At 44.4% G+C, this 19,559-nt stretch overlaps 2 protein-coding genes across 5 annotated transcripts; both read right to left on the bottom strand.

Annotated features, from left to right (window-relative positions):
- Positions 1-197: 197 nt before the first annotated feature.
- Positions 198-9,210, bottom strand: LOC306789121 (calmodulin-regulated spectrin-associated protein 2-like). Of its 3 annotated transcripts, XM_079284923.1 has the most exons (12): positions 9,064-9,210; positions 7,658-7,827; positions 7,396-7,479; positions 7,029-7,212; positions 6,227-6,950; positions 4,468-4,604; positions 4,120-4,334; positions 3,937-4,036; positions 3,228-3,287; positions 2,410-2,525; positions 2,203-2,321; positions 198-2,116 (listed from the first exon to the last, which is right to left on the bottom strand). In XM_079284923.1, the coding sequence occupies exons 3-12, from the start codon at positions 7,463-7,465 to the stop codon at positions 1,817-1,819; spliced, it is 2,025 nt and encodes a 674-aa protein (XP_079141049.1). In that variant the 5' UTR covers positions 7,466-7,479; positions 7,658-7,827; positions 9,064-9,210; the 3' UTR covers positions 198-1,816. The 3 variants fall into 3 exon arrangements, with proteins under 3 accessions (XP_079141049.1, XP_079141047.1, XP_079141048.1); XM_079284921.1 differs by having other exon boundaries at positions 6,227-7,212; XM_079284922.1 differs by lacking the exon at positions 3,228-3,287 and having other exon boundaries at positions 6,227-7,212.
- Positions 9,211-10,415: 1,205 nt separating this feature from the next.
- Positions 10,416-19,463, bottom strand: LOC306789536 (calmodulin-regulated spectrin-associated protein 2-like). Of its 2 annotated transcripts, XM_079285524.1 has the most exons (11): positions 19,318-19,463; positions 17,900-18,069; positions 17,638-17,721; positions 17,271-17,454; positions 16,469-17,192; positions 14,752-14,888; positions 14,404-14,618; positions 14,221-14,320; positions 12,688-12,803; positions 12,481-12,599; positions 10,416-12,394 (listed from the first exon to the last, which is right to left on the bottom strand). In XM_079285524.1, exons 3-11 carry the CDS (start codon positions 17,705-17,707, stop codon positions 12,095-12,097), a joined length of 1,965 nt encoding a protein of 654 aa, XP_079141650.1. In that variant the 5' UTR covers positions 17,708-17,721; positions 17,900-18,069; positions 19,318-19,463; the 3' UTR covers positions 10,416-12,094. The 2 variants fall into 2 exon arrangements, with proteins under 2 accessions (XP_079141650.1, XP_079141649.1); XM_079285523.1 differs by having other exon boundaries at positions 16,469-17,454.
- Positions 19,464-19,559: the final 96 nt, after the last annotated feature.

A 19,559-nucleotide genomic window follows, 5' to 3' on the forward strand; every position in this document is an offset into this window, starting at 1 on the left:
GCCTACAAGGCACAGTAATGATGACACTGTCCTGTTATTTACTGAGCTCTTGTGGTGGTAGAAGGATATCATGTCAGTTTAAATGAGGTTACTATTCCACCTAAATCAATCAACACAGGGATTTGAAACCATGAATACTGTTGATAGCTGGCATTTTAATAAAGCTCAAAGGAATAGAAAAACAACATAAACCCATGAGCAGTTGCGCATATTTAGTAAATTGAACAAAAAATGAATTCAGAGTTGGAAAAAATACAATGGTTTTCTCAGTATGCTTTATGGATTTCATACAATACCACAATAAAACCTCATTAAGATTTCATACACCTTGCCTTTGCTTTCAACACACTTCCTTCAACGGCTGTACTGCTTCATTCGTACACACCTCCAACAGGTCAATGTCATTACAAAATATACTTCTATATGCCAAAATATATATGTACAGTGCCAACACATGCGGAAGGAACATGTGATCAAAAGTAATGTAAAAGTAAAGTAACAAGCATGACGGTCCTGACGACAGTGGACAGGGTCTTGGGGAAGCATCGTGGGTGAATTCATATATTTACAATCTACTTTGAGGGTAAACAAGCTCTAACAGTTAAGACAACATCCACATTAAAGTGGCTTTTTATGTGTTTGTTAGTTCCAACTGCAACATGGTCGATGGTGATTAGTCCAATTACGCTTAAACTGCACAGACTGATGACACAGGGTGGGACTTCCGTCTATATTCTACTACTGATGATCGTCTTACCAGTGATACTGTTGAGTGATCACACTTTTTGCATTTGTAGCATAATTAACGGCCCCAAAGGACAACATACTGATACACAGACGTGATAAATTATAAAAGCTACAAGCGGACTCGCTCATTTTGGATGGATCTGCCATCATATACAAACTTCACTTATATATACGTACAGTATATTATGTTTCTCTGAATAAAATCTAAGACGCCTTTCAGAATATCTTCGAAGCATGATCAAAATGAAATAAATTAAGAGTCTATAGCCGGTGCTTTCCAGAATTGTTTCACGGCGCTCCAGATGCTCAATACTCTCATCATTCCACACTTTTGGAAAGTAATTGCAATCGCCAGCTGAGGTACTTTCCTCACTCTTCACTATACACACACATACACAAATTTGAACTGTTTATACATTTTTCTGTCACATGTAAAAAAAAAAAGGAAAGAAAGCAAGAACTACAAAAACGTGCCTGTGTTGTGGAGCAGCACAATTCTCATAAAAAAATGCTGCCTCTACCTGATCACGGATCAGACAGGCCACCCTTGCAACAACCTGCCTGAGGGCGGCGTAATCTGATCCCAGACCTGCGAGTGCACACAAACTCTCCTTTATCACAACAGTCTTTTTTTTTTTAACAGGTGCTGACAAACTCACACCGACACTCACAGCGTATCCAAATGACACAAAACAAGCATAAGGCCACACATGATCAACTTATAGAAACCAAAGTGCCTCTTTGTGAGGCGTGACATTCAGTGCTTCAGTGGTTCAACTAGGTAAGGCATTGGTCCGCCTTTTGTTTTCTTCTCCTTTTTTTTGGCACGTGAGAACATTGATACACATGCTGACAGGTAAACACTTGTGTCCCGTTCAATTAGTCCAGAGCGTAACAGTCAACTCTGTAACAACAATGTCTGTGAGGCCCACTTGTGTTCTACATTCCAGTTGTGAAATATTACAGTGAGACCATGTGTCCTTTCAATGAAAATGTAAAACTAACACACACAAATGATCCTGTGCTCGTTCCAGAGAAGCGTGTCCAAATCTTGCCCGGCCGTCTGGTGCTACTTAGTGTGCAGTTTTTTGGGCGTGGCCTGCTTCTTGGTTTGCCACAGATGGCTGACGATGGTGATGGCGTCCACACTGGCGGACATGGTTTTGGCCGGGATCAGGCTGAACTGCTTTCTGTCCGAGTTGTACTTATACAGGCCCTCGATCATCTTGATCGTGATGCTCTTCGGCCCGATGCCGGCCAGTTTGGTGATCTCCTCTGTCTCCGGGCAGTAGGCGTACACGGACCTGAACTGGCATCCGGCGTCACGGAACAACAGAAGGAAGTTATTGGCTTCGGATTTCTCGATTTCCTGCACAAAACCAAAGAGAAAAGTCATCGTTTAGTGCAGCATATTTCATGCAGAAAAACACAGACACACGTATTTGCAAAACATACATCAAGTATCTTGTTCTTCTGGCCTTCGTTGACCTTGCCAGCCAGGCAGCAGTGAGCCAGGGCATTCTGGATGATGTACTTGTTGGACTTGGCACTCGGCTCCTTGTATAGTTTAGGTCCTGTGGGAAGAAAGCCTGCGCATGAGATTGCAAAAATCTCTGTGTAAATCTCAACAAACTATGTAATAATTGCAGGTATGTCTTCTACCTGTGTACTCATTGTTGGAGGGAGTGGATGAGGTGGTGGAGTCGTTTTCCCAATCCTTCTCTCCGTTGCGACCATCAGTCGAAGGACAAGAAGAAAAACCTTCTGCAGAGTCCGGCCTGGAGACGATCACATACAGACCGACAAATGACACGCGGACATGACAAAAACCCACAACAAACACGAAAAGGTTGATGCACATAAGCATGTATGGAAGCGTATGCCGACAGATTGCACAAACAGCCATGCACACACAGTTATTAAACACACACACATACACAGAGAGAGAGATGTGGTAAAACAAGGTCAGACGTTGTGACATAATTCTCAAACCCTGCCTGTTGTCTTGCATTACATCACACTGAACCGACCCAGCTGTGCAGCGAGACGCAGAGAGGCCTGTTCAGCCAAGCAAAGTCTCAGTGATGTCTTTATGGTTTCTGTGAGGCATGAGCTCAGGTACTTGTGGAGGAAACAGCAAACACAGCGGTGAAAGGCAGAGCAGCCAACAGAAGAGAAGAGAGAAAAGAGCAGCCGGAGAACAATACTGCGAAACAGCGGAAGAGGATAGAGAGCAGGAGAACCGAGGCGAAAACATCTCAGCCACACAGGTCCCATATGTACGCAGAAGCAAAACAAACGGCAGTGATGTCATTTGTCAAATGATTTCACTGTTGACAAATCCGTCTACTTTTTATGTGAGTCTGTGTTGAAAGAACGTCGGATGAAAATCAGGCTTAAGTCACATGGAGCTAATTCTACATGAAGCCACATCCGGTTCACTTTGTCTGTTGAATCACTTTTTTCGGAGCATTACTAACCTTCCCTTTCTTTCTTTGGGGGAGCTTAGAAAGAACGGGATATGGGCTAGTTTATTGCCTCTGAGGGACGCATGCAAAATAGAGGGAGAAATGAGAGAGGGATACAAGAGAATCAAGAGTGTAAGCCTCATAAAAGTCAAGACTTAACAATTAAGAAAAAATAACTTAAACGTCATAAAACACCCCGTGACATTAAAGCCACGGCAGAGTATATGATATCTGGGTGTCACAAATGAAATATGGGGTTGTGAAGTTTTACAATTTTAATTGTGGTGGAAATAAACTCAGGGACTGTGAACTGCACAAACCCACTGCAATATTACAAAAGGTAAAAATGAAAGAAGTAATTCTGAACTACTTGTTGTAGTTAAACAGATATTATAAACATACATGACTAGTGTGATACTGTGAGATCTATACTTCTTCTTCTGCTACACAAGAATAAAATACTGTTGAAAGGAACTTAAAGACAAGATTGATGAAAACGGCCTGACAGCTTCAACTGTGTCATCTTGGTTGTTGGTAAATTATTACGTGACAATTGTAACATTTCTTTATATTATGTTTCCCCCTAAAACAGAGGCGTAGTTCTTTGGGTTTTATTGACAAAGGCAGGTGCAGACAGAGTATTTGTGCTTTGTGATTTGTAAATCAAGAGCAAGGTAAGAGAGTCTAGAATCCACGCTACAGGCACAGAGTGGGTTCTTACCTGCTGTTCTTCCTGTTATTTGGGTGGTCTCTGTCGTGGTCAGCCAGATTGAGAGACGCCAAAGAAACACTCGACACTGAGAATCCTCGAGGACGCACCCCTGCAACACAAGGAACGCTCAAGCACGGCTCAGTAATGCAGCCAGAAGTGTGTGTTTGTGCATACGCTTTGTATGTTGCTCACCTGTGGCTCTCACGGGGGGCGTAGGCGACTCCATGACGTCCCTGTGGATGGACTTGGGCCGCGGCTTCTTCTTCAGGCTTCCAGATCGGGGCTTGATGACCTCGTCCATGTTCTCCTCCAGCTTGAGCTGGTTCCTCCTCAAAAACTCGTGCTTGATGTAATCCCTCCTCGCCTTCTCATTATCCTTCTTCTGCAGCTCCTCCTCTGCTTTCAACCTGGAGCAGGAGACAGAGGTACAGATGTATTGTGTGACTGCACACTCAAGTTCAAAAGACACACTGTATGTGTTGATGCTACAGACATGGGGACAGTGTTAGCGTTGGCAAAAAGAGTCAAAGTAAAACAGACCGTGCAGACTCCTTCTTCTGCTCCTGGTCCAGCTCCTGCTGTTGCTTCTTCACCTGAGTCTCCTTCTCCCTCCGAAGCCTCTTCTCCAGCAGAGCTGCTTTCTTTGCTGCCATGTCCTCCTCCCCTTTCACATCATCCTGGTGTTTAAACGGGTGGGGAACACACAAAATAGATGGAGAGATATTTCCACTGCATCTTTAATACTTTCATGAAAAGCTGGCAGTCCTGTTAACTCAGCAGATTAATTATTACCGTGTATTAAGATTCTTCCTGTCGGTGCTACCTGCATATAGCACCATAAGGCTGTATACACTGTATTATTAACGAGAAGTTAATAATACAGTGTATAACAAGTGTATACCGAGGAGTTAAACTTCAGTTGAAAAGCACGTTTTCACAGCAGACATTGTGACTTGTCAAAAATGTTAAAACAATTAGATGGGAATATTGAATTAAAAATCTGTGATGATAAAATGTAAAGGGTTTTTTAGCCAAAATTCCTCTGGGTTCTGATCCATCATAAAATAACACGGAGACGACATATTGACGATATTAATGGGACAATTTCAAATTCAATAGCAATACCGTATAAATCTATAATGTATGAACTTATAAAGCTTGCATATCATTTATTGCTCACTTATACTTCCTCACATATCTTATTGTGTGGAGGTCAACCTATAAAACATTTATCAATTCAACAGCCTTGTTACAAAACCGAGCTATACCTCTTATGAATAAGGCTGGTTATTATGATCACACAAATCCATTGTTTCTAAAATCTCATGTTATGAAATTCAATGAGTTGGTGTCTTATAAAATAATGCAAACAATGTTCAGAGCTAAAGCAAAGTCACTGCCAGACTTAGCTAATGACGTGCTAACGTTAGCTAATGACGTGCTAACGTTAGCTAATGACGTGCTAACGTTAGCTAATGACGTGCTAACGTTAGCTAATGACGTGATAACGTTAGCTAATGACGTGCTAACGTTAGCTAATGACGTGCTAACGTTAGCTAATGACGTGCTAACGTTAGCTAATGACGTACTAACGTTAGCTAATGACGTGATAACGTTAGCTAATGACGTGCTAACGTTAGCTAATGACGTGCTAACGTTAGCTAATGACGTGATAACGTTAGCTAATGACGTGATAACGTTAGCTAATGACGTGCTAACGTTAGCTAATGACGTGCTAACGTTAGCTAATGACGTGCTAACGTTAGCTAATGACGTGCTAACGTTAGCTAATGACGTGCTAACGTTAGCTAATGACGTGCTAACGTTAGCTAATGACGTGCTAACGTTAGCTAATGACGTGCTAACATAACGTACGCAGCTCTGCAGGTTTTTACCATGTTTTTATGAATGGCCAGTCTGTGTTCGAGGCCCGGGACTGGGCGAAGGGGTACGGAGCCATCACTAATGTTACCAGTGCCACCTGTTCCTTTCATTTATGACGAGTCAAAATGTCTGCTGTCAAAAAGTTTGTTATAAATGTGATTCTCGCATGGCCAGCAAGATTTATGCTTGCAAGTTCGCTAAGATGGACAGACCTTTGACTGGAAGAAAAGACAAACTGGTGATCATCATGGGAACATCAGTCCAACATATTAAAAAGCCTGTCTTGGTCTTGAGTTGCAATGGAGTCTTGTGTTCAAAGCCTTTAAACATGTTGACTCTATTTCACACAAAAGCTATTTCATGGATTTTCTTAAGACATTGGGAAGATCAAAACAATTCTGTCGCTCCAGCTCACCTTGAAGAAGAATCCACAGCACATCTTTTGGTCTTTTCCATACGTGTCTCCTCCTGCCTCTCCCTCTCCTTCGCCGTCTCCCGTCGTCTCCTTGCTGCCGGGTCGTCCTTCTGGAGGTTTCAGCCCAGACAGAGTCACCTCCACCAGGTGTCTTCTGTCCTGGGGCTCTCCCTTGACCCGGCTGCCTGTGGGCCCTTGGATCTCAGACACCGGTTGACACAACACCTCTGACGACTGTGTTTGCTTGACTTCGCCCTTTCTTTTCTCCTGTCGCTCGTCTTCCTTCTCTTTGGCTGCTTCTTCAGTAGACAGCTGAGGAGTGCCAGCACTCTTCTTTACCACTACGTCTTCTTTGTCCTGAGTGTTTTCTTTGTTGTCCTTGGTCTCTTCGTTCCTGCTTTCCAGAGGCCCCTCGTCGTGGCCCAGGTACGCAAACGGGCTGTCCTGGTTTTGGCTGGGGGTGAAACGTCTTAGTCTGGGTATGCTGTCCACTGAGGTCTGGGTGTTGAGCATTCGACTGAAAGGTGTGACCTTCAGATCATTTGGTCGTGGAGTCCTGGGTGTCCTGGCATGGAAGGAGGCCGGACGGCGCTTGATGCCAGCAGGGGAACGGTTGGGAGTGCGAGGAGAGCCGGAAGAAGAAAGGATGGGAGACAAAGACCCAACCGAGCCTCGTGCTGATCCCCGGCCCGTTACACTGCTGCTACGCAACTCGCGGAGCTGCCTGTGTGGAAGAGAACGCACACGGTCCTGTATGTGTTCACAAACAAAATATATCTTTTTCTTTGTCATGAAGTGATACCTGTGCGGAGATGGAGCAGGAGGAGGAATGACCCAGGATTGTTGCTGTTGCTCTCTCATGGACATGATCGTCTCCTGCTGCTGGGCCAAACGCTGCATCTCTGTCTGCAGGAAGCCCAACGACGTGTTCAGCCTCTCAATGGAGCGAGTGTATTCCGTGAGGTCGATTTCTCCCGGAGACGCGCCTGTATCACCCACCACATTGCATGCACAGGTCAGTCAGTCATTTACCAATATGACTGAGCAACCATATCGAGACCGCCTGATAAGGAAAGTTCTCCCAAGCTGACTCTGTTGCAGTTCGTTTGTGGTCTGAAAGCTGCTGCTGTAGGCATCAACACAGGATACGTGAACCTGCACATACGGACCTTTTCCTGTCAAACTTATCCATGCACTCCAAAGGCTGAATGAACTGCAAGACCTCATCCCACTGGCCATCGAGCACCAGTTGCCTGAAACAGAGACAGTTCATTTTTTAAAACACAGGAAACACATTTTAAATGTCCCAAAAATATCATATAAATGTGGTTCTATAATGTATAACTGAAGAGCGAGGGATTTCCAGAATCTCTGATGAGGCGCGGCAGACCCAGACTGCACGTTGTGGTTACTGCCGTTGAGTTCACCTACCTGAGGAAGAGCATGTCGTCTGAGTAGAGCCCGTTGATGACGCCGCTCTCCTTCTCCAGAGCCAGCATGCTGATGTGCAACTTCCTGGAGTTGAGAAAGTCCAGGATCGCCTTGATGATCTCCACCTCCTTCACATTTATGGTTTCCTCCGCTGTCATGGTGACGACGGGCTGACAATGACGGACACACACACACACACACACACACACACACACACACACGAAAACTAACAAAATCAGTTGAAGTTTGGTCCCAAGTCTTGAATAAAAGTGATTTTTTAAATATGTGCAACATGTAGAATACATCAATATCAGAAAATATCCCGATTGATATTGAGATAATGATTTCTGCCACATTGCCCAGCACTAGTAGCAAGTTGGAGGAAGCATCTGAAATGCATAAAAGTATAAGCATAGAGATCATCAGTGGCTCGACTGGAAAGCTCCTAAACATGCATGTGTGTACGCATCTGAAATGAATGCACACATCTCACACTGGCCTACTTCTCCTTTATGAACCCAAATGTACAGATTTCCATCCAAAATGCAGTCACACATCTCACATTCGTGTTAAATATTGATGGAGCAAAGGTGTACAAGGTGACAGCAGTGCAGTCTGTTGTGATTTGCAACAAGCTCTTGTTTGCGTACTGACTTTATCTTCAGGCTCCACCTAATCGAGTACATCAGGTGGTGTCCAGATGGACTGAGCCTCTGCTTAGGAGGTATTTGTATGCTCTTCAACCTTTGATTTATCTATCCTGCATCAAACATCTGACATATGACACGAGGAGTCCAGCTTTTCCTCGTCAGATGATCGTCCTTAATCACATTCCACATAAGTCTGATGAACACATAAGCTCGTACAGAGGCTGAGATGAAACAAAACAGCGACTTCTGTATTCAACTTAGCCTGAAAGGATGCACTCTCCTCCACATGTCATCGAAATATCTCTGATCTTATTGCCATGACAGTGAGTAGCCTCTCGTGCATCATGGCCATCTATCGATCAACAACTGCTACAAAACACAGACAAATCTATTCTGGCCAGCTGAGAAGTAATCAAACACACACACGCAAGCACTGCAGTCCTGCTAAGCTAGCATGAGAGGAGGCTAACAACACTGGCTCAAGCCTCAAGTCAAACAGCATAAGGAGCTTCGGCTACTTGTTGGCTTTGCATAGCTTCTGAATTGAACCACCGGATTACAGCAAAACCAACAAATAGCTGGTTACCGTTGGCGCTCATACAAAGCGGACTAATGCGGGTTGGTAGGAGGGGACACCGAGTAGCTAGCCAGGCCGGAGGGGAGCGAGAGGCATCCTCCTGTGGTAGCTGGACGGGCGGGGTGCGCACTGACAGCTTCCTCTGGAACAACACGAGCAGTGCTGCGTTTAATGCTCACCTTGTTTCTAAAGATGCATGGGATGAAAAAAACAGTCCCCCGCGTGTTTCCTTTCGCTGTGGACAGACGCTGTCACGACGAGGTGTTGTCAGCGGTGTTTGTCTGTTGTCCTGTCTGTTCCTCGGCCTCTTCTGACTGCGTCCCCTCCCTGCTGGATCTTTCTCTGCCGCTCCGGTGCTGCCCAGCCCTGCCTGCTGCTGTCTGCGCACACACGCGCGCACGCGCGCGCGCGCACACACACACACACACACACTCAAACTTCACACCAGCAGCAAGAGCTCAACATGGTACTAGCAACAAATCAAATACGTACAGATGAATGAAGTGAGATGAACCTTGTCAGATGTCATGTGAGAACATTGTTGATGAATGAAACGGTGGCGTCCACAGAGGTTGAAATGGGGCCCTTTTCATCTGTTGTGCCAAAAAGCCCTTTTCAATTCATTTTTTTTGAGGTACTTTTACTCCACTGTAAATACAAAATATAAATGAATTAATACATTATAATGTATCATTATGGATTAAGCTACAGAGTAGTGTATACAGTAGACATGAGCCCCATCTTTACCAGCGGTAACATTAGTAATCCTTACACAATGATATTATAGATATTATTCTGACATGAGCCATTCTGTATTAACAACACTTCAGGTATTTTGATTCCAGTACTTCTGTGCTTTTACTTCAGTAAGATTTTAAGAGCAGTACTTTTACTTCCAAACCAATGGAAGACATTCGTGGACGTTGTTAGTCCTCTGTATGTCTGCAGTGTCCTGTTTTTGCATCAAACTTTATTTTTATAAGATTCCATTTGATTGATTTATTAGACAATTGTCTCCAAGATGTGTGAGAGGACATTTTGTTTTATTATCCCTAACAAAGGAATAAACAGCTTTCTCCAATTCAAACAATGTACTGGAAACACGTTCTAAATGACCTCAAACATGTCTTTGGCATTTCTGTCTTCTATTTTCTGTTAATTATCAGCCGACATACTGTAGACACCAATATATCTGCAATGAGCTAATATTGGCTGATACATGGGTCCAGCTGATTATCCATCAATACGATCAATATGAGGATATGAGGAAACACGTGCAGATTTTTTGAACACTATTTTCTGTTATATTTAACAGCCTTAAGTCTGTGGTATTCAGTGTCTTGCCACAGCAGGCTTCAGTCTGGACACAGATACACTACAAGTGTCCCTCCGATGGTCTGTGTGTGTGCAGCAGTAATGATGACACTGTCCTGTTATTTACTGAGCTCTGGTGGTAGAAGGATATCATGTCAGTTTAAATGAGGTTACTATTCCACCTAAATCAATCAAGACAGGGATTTGAAACCATGAATACTGTTGATAGCTGGCATTTTAATAAAGCTCAAAGGAATAGAAAAACAAAATAAACCCATGAGCAGTTGCGCATATTTAGTAAATTGAACAAAAAATGAATTCAGAGTTGGAAAAAATACAATGGTTTTCTCAGTATGCTTTATGGATTTCATACAATACCACAATAAAACCTCATTAAGATTTCATACACCTTGCCTTTGCTTTCAACACACTTCCTTCAACGGCTGTACTGCTTTATTCGTACACACCTCCAACAGGTCAATGTCATTACAAAATATACTTCTATATGCCAAAATATATATGTACAGTGCCAACACATGCGGAAGGAACATGTGATCAAAAGTAATGTAAAAGTAAAGTAACAAGCATGACGGTCCTGACGACAGTGGACAGGGTCTTGGGGAAGCATCGTGGGTGAATTCATATATTTACAATCTACTTTGAGGGTAAACAAGCTCTAACAGTTAAGACAACATCCACATTAAAGTGGCTTTTTATGTGTTTGTTAGTTCCAACTGCAACATGGTCGATGGTGATTAGTCCAATTACGCTTAAACTGCACAGACTGATGACACAGGGTGGGACTTCCGTCTATATTCTACTACTGATGATCGTCTTACCAGTGATACTGTTGAGTGATCACACTTTTTGCATTTGTAGCATAATTAACGGCCCCAAAGGACAACATACTGATACACAGACGTGATAAATTATAAAAGCTACAAGCGGACTCGCTCATTTTGGATGGATCTGCCATCATATACAAACTTCACTTATATATACGTACAGTATATTATGTTTCTCTGAATAAAATCTAAGACGCCTTTCAGAATATCTTCGAAGCATGATCAAAATGAAATAAATTAAGAGTCTATAGCCGGTGCTTTCCAGAATTGTTTCACGGCGCTCCAGATGCTCAATACTCTCATCATTCCACACTTTTGGAAAGTAATTGCAATCGCCAGCTGAGGTACTTTCCTCACTCTTCACTATACACACACATACACAAATTTGAACTGTTTATACATTTTTCTGTCACATGTAAAAAAAAAAGGAAAGAAAGCAAGAACTACAAAAACGTGCCTGTGTTGTGGAGCAGCACAATTCTCATAAAAAAATGCTGCCTCTACCTGATCACGGATCAGACAGGCCACCCTTGCAACAACCTGCCTGAGGGCGGCGTAATCTGATCCCAGACCTGCGAGTGCACACAAACTCTCCTTTATCACAACAGTCTTTTTTTTTTTAACAGGTGCTGACAAACTCACACCGACACTCACAGCGTATCCAAATGACACAAAACAAGCATAAGGCCACACATGATCAACTTATAGAAACCAAAGTGCCTCTTTGTGAGGCGTGACATTCAGTGCTTCAGTGGTTCAACTAGGTAAGGCATTGGTCCGCCTTTTGTTTTCTTCTCCTTTTTTTGGCACGTGAGAACATTGATACACATGCTGACAAGTAAACACTTGTGTCCCGTTCAATTAGTCCAGAGCGTAACAGTCAACTCTGTAACAACAATGTCTGTGAGGCCCACTTGTGTTCTACATGCCAGTTGTGAAATATTACAGTGAGACCATGTGTCCTTTCAATGAAAATGTAAAACTAACACACACAAATGATCCTGTGCTCGTTCCAGAGAAGCGTGTCCAAATCTTGCCCGGCCGTCTGGTGCTACTTAGTGTGCAGTTTTTTGGGCGTGGCCTGCTTCTTGGTTTGCCACAGATGGCTGGCGATGGTGATGGCGTCCACACTGGCGGACATGGTTTTGGCCGGGATCAGGCTGAACTGCTTTCTGTCCGAGTTGTACTTATACAGGCCCTCGATCATCTTGATCGTGATGCTCTTCGGCCCGATGCCGGCCAGTTTGGTGATCTCCTCTGTCTCCGGGCAGTAGGCGTACACGGACCTGAACTGGCATCCGGCGTCACGGAACAACAGAAGGAAGTTATTGGCTTCGGATTTCTCGATTTCCTGCACAAAACCAAAGAGAAAAGTCATCGTTTAGTGCAGCATATTTCATGCAGAAAAACACAGACACACGTATTTGCAAAACATACATCAAGTATCTTGTTCTTCTGGCCTTCGTTGACCTTGCCAGCCAGGCAGCAGTGAGCCAGGGCATTCTGGATGATGTACTTGTTGGACTTGGCACTCGGCTCCTTGTATAGTTTAGGTCCTGTGGGAAGAAAGCCCGCGCATGAGATTGCAAAAATCTCTGTGTAAATCTCGACAAACTATGTAATAATTGCAGGTATGTCTTCTACCTGTGTACTCATTGTTGGAGGGAGTGGATGAGGTGGTGGAGTCGTTTTCCCAATCCTTCTCTCCGTTGCGACCATCAGTCGAAGGACAAGAAGAAAAACCTTCTGCAGAGTCCGGCCTGGAGACGATCACATACAGACCGACAAATGACACGCGGACATGACAAAAACCCACAACAAACACGAAAAGGTTGATGCACATAAGCATGTATGGAAGCGTATGCCGACAGATTGCACAAACAGCCATGCACACACAGTTATTAAACACACACACATACACAGAGAGAGAGATGTGGTAAAACAAGGTCAGACGTTGTGACATAATTCTCAAACCCTGCCTGTTGTCTTGCATTACATCACACTGAACCGACCCAGCTGTGCAGCGAGACGCAGAGAGGCCTGTTCAGCCAAGCAAAGTCTCAGTGATGTCTTTATGGTTTCTGTGAGGCATGAGCTCAGGTACTTGTGGAGGAAACAGCAAACACAGCGGTGAAAGGCAGAGCAGCCAACAGAAGAGAAGAGAGAAAAGAGCAGCCGGAGAACAATACTGCGAAACAGCGGAAGAGGATAGAGAGCAGGAGAACCGAGGCGAAAACATCTCAGCCACACAGGTCCCATATGTACGTCGATGCAGAAGCAAAACAAACGGCAGTGATGTCATTTGTCAAATGATTTCACTGTTGACAAATCCGTCTACTTTTTATGTGAGTCTGTGTTGAAAGAACGTCGGATGAAAATCAGGCTTAAGTCACATGGAGCTAATTCTACATGAAGCCACATCCGGTTCACTTTGTCTGTTGAATCACTTTTTTCGGAGCATTACTAACCTTCCCTTTCTTTCTTTGGGGGAGCTTAGAAAGAACGGGATATGGGCTAGTTTATTGCCTCTGAGGGACGCATGCAAAATAGAGGGAGAAATGAGAGAGGGATACAAGAGAATCAAGAGTGTAAGCCTCATAAAAGTCAAGACTTAACAATTAAGAAAAAATAACTTAAACGTCATAAAACACCCCGTGACATTAAAGCCACGGCAGAGTATATGATATCTGGGTGTCACAAATGAAATATGGGGTTGTGAAGTTTTACAATTTTAATTGTGGTGGAAATAAACTCAGGGACTGTGAACTGCACAAACCCACTGCAATATTACAAAAGGTAAAAATGAAAGAAGTAATTCTGAACTACTTGTTGTAGTTAAACAGATATTATAAACATACATGACTAGTGTGATACTGTGAGATCTATACTTCTTCTTCTGCTACACAAGAATAAAATACTGTTGAAAGGAACTTAAAGACAAGATTGATGAAAACGGCCTGACAGCTTCAACTGTGTCATCTTGGTTGTTGGTAAATTATTACGTGACAATTGTAACATTTCTTTATATTATGTTTCCCCCTAAAACAGAGGCGTAGTTCTTTGGGTTTTATTGACAAAGGCAGGTGCAGACAGAGTATTTGTGCTTTGTGATTTGTAAATCAAGAGCAAGGTAAGAGAGTCTAGAATCCACGCTACAGGCACAGAGTGGGTTCTTACCTGCTGTTCTTCCTGTTATTTGGGTGGTCTCTGTCGTGGTCAGCCTTGTTGAGAGACGCCAAAGAAACACTCGACACTGAGAATCCTCGAGGACGCACCCCTGCAACACAAGGAACGCTCAAGCACGGCTCAGTAATGCAGCCAGAAGTGTGTGTTTGTGCATACGCTTTGTATGTTGCTCACCTGTGGCTCTCACGGGGGGCGTAGGCGACTCCATGACGTCCCTGTGGATGGACTTGGGCCGCGGCTTCTTCTTCAGGCTTCCAGATCGGGGCTTGATGACCTCGTCCATGTTCTCCTCCAGCTTGAGCTGGTTCCTCCTCAAAAACTCGTGCTTGATGTAATCCCTCCTCGCCTTCTCATTATCCTTCTTCTGCAGCTCCTCCTCTGCTTTCAACCTGGAGCAGGAGACAGAGGTACAGATGTATTGTGTGACTGCACACTCAAGTTCAAAAGACACACTGTATGTGTTGATGCTACAGACATGGGGACAGTGTTAGCGTTGGCAAAAAGAGTCAAAGTAAAACAGACCGTGCAGACTCCTTCTTCTGCTCCTGGTCCAGCTCCTGCTGTTGCTTCTTCACCTGAGTCTCCTTCTCCCTCCGAAGCCTCTTCTCCAGCAGAGCTGCTTTCTTTGCTGCCATGTCCTCCTCCCCTTTCACATCATCCTGGTGTTTAAACGGGTGGGGAACACACAAAATAGATGGAGAGATATTTCCACTGCATCTTTAATACTTTCATGAAAAGCTGGCAGTCCTGTTAACTCAGCAGATTAATTATTACCGTGTATTAAGATTCTTCCTGTCGGTGCTACCTGCATATAGCACCATAAGGCTGTATACACTGTATTATTAACGAGAAGTTAATAATACAGTGTATAACAAGTGTATACCGAGGAGTTAAACTTCAGTTGAAAAGCACGTTTTCACAGCAGACATTGTGACTTGTCAAAAATGTTAAAACAATTAGATGGGAATATTGAATTAAAAATCTGTGATGATAAAATGTAAAGGGTTTTTTAGCCAAAATTCCTCTGGGTTCTGATCCATCATAAAATAACACGGAGACGACATATTGACGATATTAATGGGACAATTTCAAATTCAATAGCAATACCGTATAAATCTATAATGTATGAACTTATAAAGCTTGCATATCATTTATTGCTCACTTATACTTCCTCACATATCTTATTGTGTGGAGGTCAACCTATAAAACATTTATCAATTCAACAGCCTTGTTACAAAACCGAGCTATACCTCTTATGAATAAGGCTGGTTATTATGATCACACAAATCCATTGTTTCTAAAATCTCATGTTATGAAATTCAATGAGTTGGTGTCTTATAAAATAATGCAAACAATGTTCAGAGCTAAAGCAAAGTCACTGCCAGACTTAGCTAATGACGTGCTAACGTTAGCTAATGACGTGCTAACGTTAGCTAATGACGTGCTAACGTTAGCTAATGACGTGCTAACGTTAGCTAATGACGTGATAACGTTAGCTAATGACGTGCTAACGTTAGCTAATGACGTGCTAACGTTAGCTAATGACGTGCTAACGTTAGCTAATGACGTACTAACGTTAGCTAATGACGTGATAACGTTAGCTAATGACGTGATAACGTTAGCTAATGACGTGCTAACGTTAGCTAATGACGTGCTAACGTTAGCTAATGACGTGATAACGTTAGCTAATGACGTGATAACGTTAGCTAATGACGTGCTAACGTTAGCTAATGACGTGCTAACGTTAGCTAATGACGTGCTAACGTTAGCTAATGACGTGCTAACGTTAGCTAATGACGTGCTAACATAACGTACGCAGCTCTGCAGGTTTTTACCATGTTTTTATGAATGGCCAGTCTGTGTTCGAGGCCCGGGACTGGGCGAAGGGGTACGGAGCCATCACTAATGTTACCAGTGCCACCTGTTCCTTTCATTTATGACGAGTCAAAATGTCTGCTGTCAAAAAGTTTGTTATAAATGTGATTCTCGCATGGCCAGCAAGATTTATGCTTGCAAGTTCGCTAAGATGGACAGACCTTTGACTGGAAGAAAAGACAAACTGGTGATCATCATGGGAACATCAGTCCAACATATTAAAAAGCCTGTCTTGGTCTTGAGTTGCAATGGAGTCTTGTGTTCAAAGCCTTTAAACATGTTGACTCTATTTCACACAAAAGCTATTTCATGGATTTTCTTAAGACATTGGGAAGATCAAAACAATTCTGTCGCTCCAGCTCACCTTGAAGAAGAATCCACAGCACATCTTTTGGTCTTTTCCATACGTGTCTCCTCCTGCCTCTCCCTCTCCTTCGCCGTCTCCCGTCGTCTCCTTGCTGCCGGGTCGTCCTTCTGGAGGTTTCAGCCCAGACAGAGTCACCTCCACCAGGTGTCTTCTGTCCTGGGGCTCTCCCTTGACCCGGCTGCCTGTGGGCCCTTGGATCTCAGACACCGGTTGACACAACACCTCTGACGACTGTGTTTGCTTGACTTCGCCCTTTCTTTCCTCCTGTCGCTCGTCTTCCTTCTCTTTGGCTGCTTCTTCAGTAGACAGCTGAGGAGTGCCAGCACTCTTCTTTACCACTACGTCTTCTTTGTCCTGAGTGTTTTCTTTGTTGTCCTTGGTCTCTTCGTTCCTGCTTTCCAGAGGCCCCTCGTCGTGGCCCAGGTACGCAAACGGGCTGTCCTGGTTTTGGCTGGGGGTGAAACGTCTTAGTCTGGGTATGCTGTCCACTGAGGTCTGGGTGTTGAGCATTCGACTGAAAGGTGTGACCTTCAGATCATTTGGTCGTGGAGTCCTGGGTGTCCTGGCATGGAAGGAGGCCGGACGGCGCTTGATGCCAGCAGGGGAACGGTTGGGAGTGCGAGGAGAGCCGGAAGAAGAAAGGATGGGAGACAAAGACCCAACCGAGCCTCGTGCTGATCCCCGGCCCGTTACACTGCTGCTACGCAACTCGCGGAGCTGCCTGTGTGGAAGAGAACGCACACGGTCCTGTATGTGTTCACAAACAAAATATATCTTTTTCTTTGTCATGAAGTGATACCTGTGCGGAGATGGAGCAGGAGGAGGAATGACCCAGGATTGTTGCTGTTGCTCTCTCATGGACATGATCGTCTCCTGCTGCTGGGCCAAACGCTGCATCTCTGTCTGCAGGAAGCCCAACGACGTGTTCAGCCTCTCAATGGAGCGAGTGTATTCCGTGAGGTCGATTTCTCCCGGAGACGCGCCTGTATCACCCACCACATTGCATGCACAGGTCAGTCAGTCATTTACCAATATGACTGAGCAACCATATCGAGACCGCCTGATAAGGAAAGTTCTCCCAAGCTGACTCTGTTGCAGTTCGTTTGTGGTCTGAAAGCTGCTGCTGTAGGCATCAACACAGGATACGTGAACCTGCACATACGGACCTTTTCCTGTCAAACTTATCCATGCACTCCAAAGGCTGAATGAACTGCAAGACCTCATCCCACTGGCCATCGAGCACCAGTTGCCTGAAACAGAGACAGTTCATTTTTTAAAACACAGGAAACACATTTTAAATGTCCCAAAAATATCATATAAATGTGGTTCTATAATGTATAACTGAAGAGCGAGGGATTTCCAGAATCTCTGATGAGGCGCGGCAGACCCAGACTGCACGTTGTGGTTACTGCCGTTGAGTTCACCTACCTGAGGAAGAGCATGTCGTCTGAGTAGAGCCCGTTGATGACGCCGCTCTCCTTCTCCAGAGCCAGCATGCTGATGTGCAACTTCCTGGAGTTGAGAAAGTCCAGGATCGCCTTGATGATCTCCACCTCCTTCACATTTATGGTTTCCTCCGCTGTCATGGTGACGACGGGCTGACAATGACGGACACACACACACACACACACACACACACACGAAAACTAACAAAATCAGTTGAAGTTTGGTCCCAAGTCTTGAATAAAAGTGATTTTTTAAATATGTGCAACATGTAGAATACATCAATATCAGAAAATATCCCGATTGATATTGAGATAATGATTTCTGCCACATTGCCCAGCACTAGTAGCAAGTTGGAGGAAGCATCTGAAATGCATAAAAGTATAAGCATAGAGATCATCAGTGGCTCGACTGGAAAGCTCCTAAACATGCATGTGTGGAACTGTACGCATCTGAAATGAATGCACACATCTCACACTGGCCTACTTCTCCTTTATGAACCCAAATGTACAGATTTCCATCCAAAATGCAGTCACACATCTCACATTCGTGTTAAATATTGATGGAGCAAAGGTGTACAAGGTGACAGCAGTGCAGTCTGTTGTGATTTGCAACAAGCTCTTGTTTGCGTACTGACTTTATCTTCAGGCTCCACCTAATCGAGTACATCAGGTGGTGTCCAGATGGACTGAGCCTCTGCTTAGGAGGTATTTGTATGCTCTTCAACCTTTGATTTATCTATCCTGCATCAAACATCTGACATATGACACGAGGAGTCCAGCTTTTCCTCGTCAGATGATCGTGAGCCATGTTCGTCCTTAATCACATTCCACATAAGTCTGATGAACACATAAGCTCGTACAGAGGCTGAGATGAAACAAAACAGCGACTTCTGTATTCAACTTAGCCTGAAAGGATGCACTCTCCTCCACATGTCATCGAAATATCTCTGATCTTATTGCCATGACAGTGAGTAGCCTCTCGTGCATCATGGCCATCTATCGATCAACAACTGCTACAAAACACAGACAAATCTATTCTGGCCAGCTGAGAAGTAATCAAACACACACACGCAAGCACTGCAGTCCTGCTAAGCTAGCATGAGAGGAGGCTAACAACACTGGCACTGAGCCTCAAGTCAAACAGCATAAGGAGCTTCGGCTACTTGTTGGCTTTGCATAGCTTCTGAATTGAACCACCGGATTACAGCAAAACCAACAAATAGCTGGTTACCGTTGGCGCTCATACAAAGCGGACTAATGCGGGTTGGTAGGAGGGGACACCGAGTAGCTAGCCAGGCCGAAGGGGAGCGAGAGGCATCCTCCTGTGGTAGCTGGACGGGCGGGGTGCGCACTGACAGCTTCCTCTGGAACAACACGAGCAGTGCTGCGTTTAATGCTCACCTTGTTTCTAAAGATGCATGGGATGAAAAAAACAAGTCCCCCGCGTGTTTCCTTTCGCTGTGGACAGACGCTGTCACGACGAGGTGTTGTCAGCGGTGTTTGTCTGTTGTCCTGTCTGTTCCTCGGCCTCTTCTGACTGCGTCCCCTCCCTGCTGGATCTTTCTCTGCCGCTCCGGTGCTGCCCAGCCCTGCCTGCTGCTGTCTGCAGGAGCGCCGCCTCCATCCATCCTGCGCGCACACCC

This window comes from Melanostigma gelatinosum (assembly GCF_949748355.1).
Source record: "Melanostigma gelatinosum genome assembly, chromosome: 15".
In the NCBI taxonomy this organism is placed as follows: Eukaryota; Metazoa; Chordata; class Actinopteri; order Perciformes; family Zoarcidae; genus Melanostigma; species Melanostigma gelatinosum.